The sequence below is a fragment of the Cibotium barometz genome, chromosome 32, assembly GCF_041138505.1.
Source record: "Cibotium barometz isolate CiBa-2024 chromosome 32, ASM4113850v1, whole genome shotgun sequence".
Taxonomy (NCBI): Eukaryota; Viridiplantae; Streptophyta; class Polypodiopsida; order Cyatheales; family Cibotiaceae; genus Cibotium; species Cibotium barometz.
In genome coordinates, this window is record NC_141077.1 from 22,973,759 (window position 1) to 22,981,170 (window position 7,412).

Below are 7,412 nucleotides of genomic sequence, written 5' to 3' on the forward strand. Positions count from 1 at the left end.
TTTTTTGGAACCTTGGTCAGCGGCCCGCAGCAATGTGCGGGTGCAATACTAGTATATATATAATTCTTGACTCTTCAAGAAAAAGTAAACCACTAACGCAGTATTATTTTTGGAGAAGAGGAGGGGAAATTTTATGAGCCCTCCAATATAGAAATTCTCTGTGAGATAAGCTTAGCAATTATGAGAATAGGCCCCAAATCTCCTCAGAGAGCTGATTTCATCCATAAGGATAGATTATGGAGAGGATTTGAATTGAGAAAGGTGGTTTTGGGAGAAGAAGGAAGTTTTCTTGAAAAGGGTGGCTTTCTTAGTAGCCCTTGATCCAAATCTTGATCTCATGGTTCACAAAATGCACATAACCATACCTTCTTTTGCCCAAAGGTCTTCCATACCTTCTCTTCTACTCTTCTTTACCTCTTGGATTTTTGGATGAATTGTGTCCTTATCCAAAGCCTTGTACCTTTGGTGCAGATTCTGGCTCTTCCCTTCCGGTGCAAGTATTTTGAATTTGTTGAAAATCCTTCAAATTTGCTCCAAGCCAGTAGTCTTTGAGAAAAAAAATCAATTTCTTAACTTTTCTTCAACTCTCCATGACCCAAATTCAAATCTTGAATTTGTTGTGCTTTGATATCAGTGTTACAGGACCATGGTACATGGAGATTAGATTATTCCAAAAATTAAATAATAAAAGAAATAAACCATAACATCATAGCATAAATCAAGAACATGAAAGATCAAAGAACACCAGACTGGGTGCAATCTCCCCCCAACGTGTGTAGGCTCCACTCCCACACGTGGTATTTAAATCATATTAATAAATTTAACCCTTGGAGCCATAAATAGCATAGCTTTTCGAAAATTGGGCTTTTACAAAATTGAACCCTAGTCCAATGCTTTTAAAGCATCTCATCAAAAATAAACCTTGTCCAATATATGTACAATGGGCCAAACCATACAAAATTAAATATTTAGCACACATGTGCTTGGCTAGATAATCTCGTTCAATGTCCACCTTGGTCATCTCGAACTCATGATCTATACTCGACATAGTCCACAATGTTAGTTCACAATTACTTTGGAATCACTCACAAAAATAATTATAACAAATGAAAATCATTTATTACCATGCTTCACATATGAACCATGCATCACACATAATTATTTGGATTCACTCCCATGATCAAATATTCTGAAAAATCTCACTTCCGTGATAGTCCTCCCGTTTGAGAAAACAACCATCCTCAGCTATAACTATTAGTACACAACACGAGTTATCAAACACATTAATTGTTCCCACATTAGGTTCACTCACAATGTCATTATGTATTTAAGTGGATTCACTCCCACATATCCTCACACGCATCACACGTGTCTTAAAGTTACTCACAATCAAACTCACACATTGGATTCACTCAAAATGTTCTCATATGCGTCACACGTATTCAAAAAGTATACCACATGTCTCACACGTATCTCAGTTTTGGTTGGACTCACTCACAACCAACTAGAACACCCTCATTAAGAATTTATTCAAAAGAGTTGATTGGATTCACTCACAATCAAACGCGTACATTGGATTCACTCACAATGTTTTTATACGTTTCACACGTATTCACAAAGCATACCACACGTATCACAACTGGTTGGACTCGCTCTCACAACCAACTAAATCACACTTGGGTCATCCAAGATATTCTTATTACTTACTGGATCACCCAATAAATTAATTACCATAACATAAAGCAAGAGTACCTATCCTATAAACCTAGCCTTTACGTGGAGAAAGGAGAGGGATCACTTTTGAAAAGAAGAAAAGAGAAGAAAAGACAGTCTTTGGGAGTTTCTTTCCCACACGCCTAGATGCATTGAGGCTCATAATTAATTATCACCATTAAGTCATTCGCTCATTGGATAAGTTTCTTATATATATATATATATATATATCTATAATTTAGAGAGCAAATTTTTCACACCTCCTCCCCTCCTCCACACACACATATATAATATATCTTCTAATATTATATTATGTATGTAAGCATGTACATATAAATGTATGTGCATGCACACATGCACACATGGACACACGTGCACACATACGTATGCACACTTACATTCACACACACACACAAGCTTACACACACACACACACACACACACACACACATATATATATAGACATACATACACTCATACACAAGTACATGTGCACACATGCATGCACATGTATATATAAATATAAATGCATGCACATTTACACATGTACATACACACACACATGCACGTACATGTACATGTACACAAACAAAAAAAAGATGTATACATGAATATGCTCACGTACATGGATACACACAAACACAAACATACACACCATGTACACACACACTAGCACATATGCACAATCAAGACACTTGTACGACGCATGCATGCATGAAATTGACATTACACAATCACATGTGTATGTGCACACACAATCACATATGCATACAAAAAAAAGAAGACAAAAGACATTATATGTACGACACACTTATTTAAGAGATCACACCTCACCATGTATCCCCATGTAATAAAATTTTATATTAATTAAAAATATATGTATGTGTTTATTTTATAAATACACATGTATATATAAGTATTTGCGTTTATTTATTTTATAAATGAACATGTATATATAGATACATGTCTCTACATATAATAAAACATAATATTATAGATAATATATATTGACATGTGTGTGTGTGTGTGAGTGTGTGCACACATACGTGAGAAAGAGTGTGTTTGTGTGCATGCACACGTACGTGAGTGTGTTTGTGTGCATGCATGTATGAGAGAAAGAGAGTTTCTATATGTAGGAGAGTGTGTGAGAGAGAGAGAGAGAGAGATTCTATATGTAGCAGTGTGTGTGTGTGTGTGTGTGTGTGTGTGTGAGTGGAGAAGAGGGTGTGTGAAAAAGAGACAAACAAGAATATGGAAGTTTGTGTGTTAGGGAGGAAAGAGTGTGTTTGCATTAGTGTGTGTGTATGTGTGTGTGAGAGAGAGAGAGAAAGAGAATGTGTGAGTGGAGGAGAGAAACAAACAAACAGACAAACAAAGAGAGACACAAGAACATGGAAGTGTGTGTGTGTGTGTGTGTGTGGGGAAGGAAAAGAGTGTGTTTGCATTAATGCATGTGCAAAAAAGAGAGACATTACATGTAAAATGTATTTATTTAAGAGTAACCATACCTCACTACGCATCCCCACCATTACTTTTTAAATAAAATTATGTGCATAATTCTATTTAAATGTGAGAGACAATGTGTACACGCATGTGTAAGTTTCTATGTGAGTTTGTGAAGAGAGTAGTGAGAGAATTTTGATGTGAGATAGTTTGGGTGGGAGAAGAGTGTATGAGTTTACATTAGCATTTGCATGTACAAGTGTATACATATCTTAGTGTGTGTGTATGTGTCGGCGCACGCCCTTGAGAGAGAGATGGAACAAGCATGGAGAGAGGGTGAAAAGAAAGAAATAGAGAGCAAGAGACAATTTTAAAAAAAGTAGCTTTTAGCTTTGGATAAAATATAAATATAAATCAAATTAAACAAAAAATATATATGTTTACATTTATACATATACATATAAATAAATACATATGTATATAAATATATATATACATGTGTAATATATCTTTAAATTTAAAAGTGGTCACACCTTACCACCCATCTCCAAATTAAAATTATATATATATATATGTGTGTGTGTGTGTGTGTGTTAAAGAGGTATAACCATAATATTGTATATAATATAGTGTGACAGTGTGTTACGTGTAAGAGAGAGAGAGAGAGAGAGAGAGAGAGAGAGAGAGTCTATGTGGGAGAGAAGAGAGAATTAGTGAGTGCATGCATGCGTGTAAGAGAGAGAGAGAGAGAGAGAGCGCGCGCGACAGTGTTCGAAAAAAACCCGGGTATAGTGTAATTTGCACCTGCAGATTTTTAAAACTACTTTCAAATTTGAAACTTAAGGGTATAAAAACCTGCAGATTTTGAGGGGTTGTAGAACAAAAACCTTCAGAATTTGAAAATCTTCTTTATAAATAATTTCACAATTTTTAGATGAAGGTTTTTTAGTTTTTGGGAAAATAGTTTTTTTCGAACACTGGAGCGCGAGTGTGTAAATGCGTGTGTTTAGCCACACAATTTTGGACCATCACATCTAACCTCTAGAATTAGAGCATTAAGACTTGATTTGCAGTTAACCTGACTGATTATTAAGGTAATTATCCTAATCTATATTGGTAGCATCATAACCCTACGCTCCAACAAAGACCAAATCTTTAACTCACCGTTTCTTTTCCCAGTTTCATAAATTAACTGTTCTATGGGACAGAAAGGGCAAAAGCGGACTTGCCAAATTCATCTTCATAATCGATTCATCTATCCAATGGGAAAAGTATCTCCTTTCCTTATTGCATGTACACCATAATTCATATTATTCACATACATGAGAAACTAACAGACTACATGTGACAACCACTCAATTAACAGACTAGATGTAGAAAGAAATGGGATGCGATGAGCAAATGAGCAAAATACATATAAAAGCCATAAATTAATAGCCTTCACATGATCATGATTCATGGGTAAAGAACTTGATGTGGCAATCAAGTAGGGGGAATACATTCTAAGGGTGCATCTTGGTATCTATCTTTGTCATTACAATAATTATACACCATAAAATTATCCTGAACCCACTTGAGGCTACCCAAATCTAGCTGATTTGCATACAGGTTTGTATGTGCAGTGGCGGCGGCGAATTGGCTTTCCATGCACATGGATACATTCCCATTGAAGGTGCATGCATTTGCTTCGAAATCTCGGTAGCTTGCAATGAAGGGTGCTGCTGTCCAATTGATCTTCACAAGGCCCCCCAGAGTTGCCCAATCATCCCCATTCCATATGCTCACAAAAGCCCCCATGGGTTTCCTGTCTACATAGAGCTGGCCCCATGCCTCATTGTTTGGGAATGTCCTGATCGCGGTCCCATCCACCGAGAATCTGAAACCAAAAGCCTGCCATCATCTTCCCATGCTAGTAGATTTAAGGTTATAACATAATGACATTGAGACATTGCAATGTGGATTCTATGGCCATTTACTTCTCCATAAACTCGGAGAAGATCGTGCAAGCCAAAAACTTTAGAGTTGAACAGACAATCAGCCTGAACGGAGCCCAAGATGAGCCTAGATGGCCGTGGGAGGTGGGGAAACTCCATAGCAGTTTCTAGCTCTTAAACATGCAGCATCATGATAACATGATAAATTGAAGATAAATAGGAGACAATTAAGAAGTGAAGTCCCATATAGCATCCTACCACATTCAAAGAAACATCCTACCACATTCAAAGGCCTCATTCACTCATGTACAGTGGGACAACAACAAAAACACCCATAACAGTAAACAATTGTGGAAGCCTATGCTGCAAGCTAAGAATTGCGAGAGACCATAACTATGAGATTAAGAGAAAAAAGGAGATTGATACAAGCAGGACTTGACAAATGGACTAAGAAAGATCAAGGGACTCAGGAGATCCATCAAGAGTGCAAGGCAGGCTAGAAGGGGACAGGATCTCTGAAACAATGCATGCAGAGAGAGGTTCAAAGAGAAGTGGGGTGTACGTGTCAGTAAGTGCATGTGTGTGTGGGGTGGGTGCGTGGGTGTGTGTGTGTTTTTTTTTGTGGAAGGGGGGGGGGGGGCTGGGCTTACATGACACGCTCTTTTGTCCATGAGATGGAGTACTTGTGGAAATCAGCCGTTGGATCAAACCACAGGGAGATACGCTGCTCCCGGTATCCTGTGCCATTGGTAAAGATGTTGGTCTGCAGAAGGTAGGGCTCCCCACTCACGTTCCCCAAAAACTCGAAATCCAGCTCATCCCTATTCTCTGTTGCAGAGGACAACTGTAGGAGGGGGAAGCTGTGTGTCAACCAACACAGCACACACCTACATAAGAGGTTTAACAGACTATATACCACATTTGTTACCCTTAGACACAAGAAAGACCACCCTCCAGAACCTCACAGGAAGTCCATAGAATCCTAAATCTATGATTATGGTTTAAATACCTTAGTTACCCTAAATTAATTACAAAGACTTACATAGAACGACGTAACCGTGCCTGCTGTGTCTCCTGGCGCCACTTTCATTTGAATCTCGAAATTTCCAAACATATACTTATCCCTGGAAGCTAACCCACTTCCTGAAAGCCATCGTAAGCAAATATTATCACCTTTATCAACCTTATAATCATTAGCTATCCTTTAGAATTATTAGGTACTCAATTACATTACATGCTTAATCCAGGCATACGCCTCACTTCTGAATAATTCTCTCCAATTTTCAATTTGAAACTGATTAATTACCTGATGTTTCATCCAACACAAGCTGGAGCTGCCTACCATTGTCGAGAACCTTGAGATGAGAAAGGTCCCAAGGAGTGAAAGCCTCGCCGGAGAAGTTAACAAATGCAGCATTAGCGATTGATCGGTTTGACGAGAGCAAAAACAACAGGGTTAGAAAGAGTATTAAGCTTAATTTCTCCCACATTTTGCTAATGCTGGAGATGGACATGACTAGTTGCAGAGAACTGCACCACACATATATTGTGAGAAGCAAAACCAGCTACCAACCAAGGAAGGCCCAACTGTGGACCCTTCATCATCATGGTCTGCTGAAGGAATGCTGTCATCACAGCTATGTATAGTGGGCAGGGAAGGGAAAAAGCACCAAAAGCCTTCCAAAAAGTAGACAATATAATCACCCTGGAATCAGATTAATAGCCATCGAATTAGTTTAATTGGATAGTGCAATTGTTAATCCTTATATTGCAGTATTATTACCCTCTAAACCTTGTATTTGTGTAAAATGTAAAGAGAGAGAAGAGGCAATGCCAGCCATAGCCTACAAAGCGGAGAGAAAAAAATGCCTTATAAAAGCAATTGCAGGCATTGGCAGCAGCCACAAGTGGAGAAAAAATTAAGAATTATATATCTCTTTTTGCAAAATTACAAAATCTTTTTAAAAAAAACTAAGCCCATCATAATACAAAAATTGTCATGAAGACAATTTATACTTTGGATCTTTGTTGTAGTAATAAGAAAAGTGCTGTTTGCAGTCTGCAGAAGGTAGAACTTCAATAATAAAAAAAGAATAATAAATATTATAATAGCAGAAATTGCAGGGGGAAAAAAAAAGGAATTGTCGACCGGCAATTTGCAAATATTCCCTCCACCAAAGAGGCATCCAGCTGCACCAAAGCTGCAGAAGGTATTGTCAGCTGAATCTACCAGCTAGTACTAATTAGTACCTACTTGCTAATATTATCTTTGAAATTATTCAAATTTCGGTACTAATGCAGTTTACTGTACTGTGATCTTTA

General features: G+C 37.7%; 1 protein-coding gene across 1 annotated transcript; it reads right to left on the minus strand.

Annotated features, from left to right (window-relative positions):
• Positions 1–4,559: 4,559 nt before the first annotated feature.
• Positions 4,560–7,153, minus strand: LOC147619967 (xyloglucan endotransglucosylase/hydrolase protein 24-like). The gene is made up of 4 exons (XM_086772066.1): positions 6,397–7,153; positions 6,133–6,233; positions 5,741–5,934; positions 4,560–5,032 (listed from the first exon to the last, which is right to left on the minus strand). The coding sequence occupies exons 1-4, from the start codon at positions 6,602–6,604 to the stop codon at positions 4,639–4,641; spliced, it is 897 nt and encodes a 298-aa protein (XP_086628192.1). The 5' UTR covers positions 6,605–7,153; the 3' UTR covers positions 4,560–4,638.
• Between the last annotated feature and the right edge of the window lie 259 nt (positions 7,154–7,412).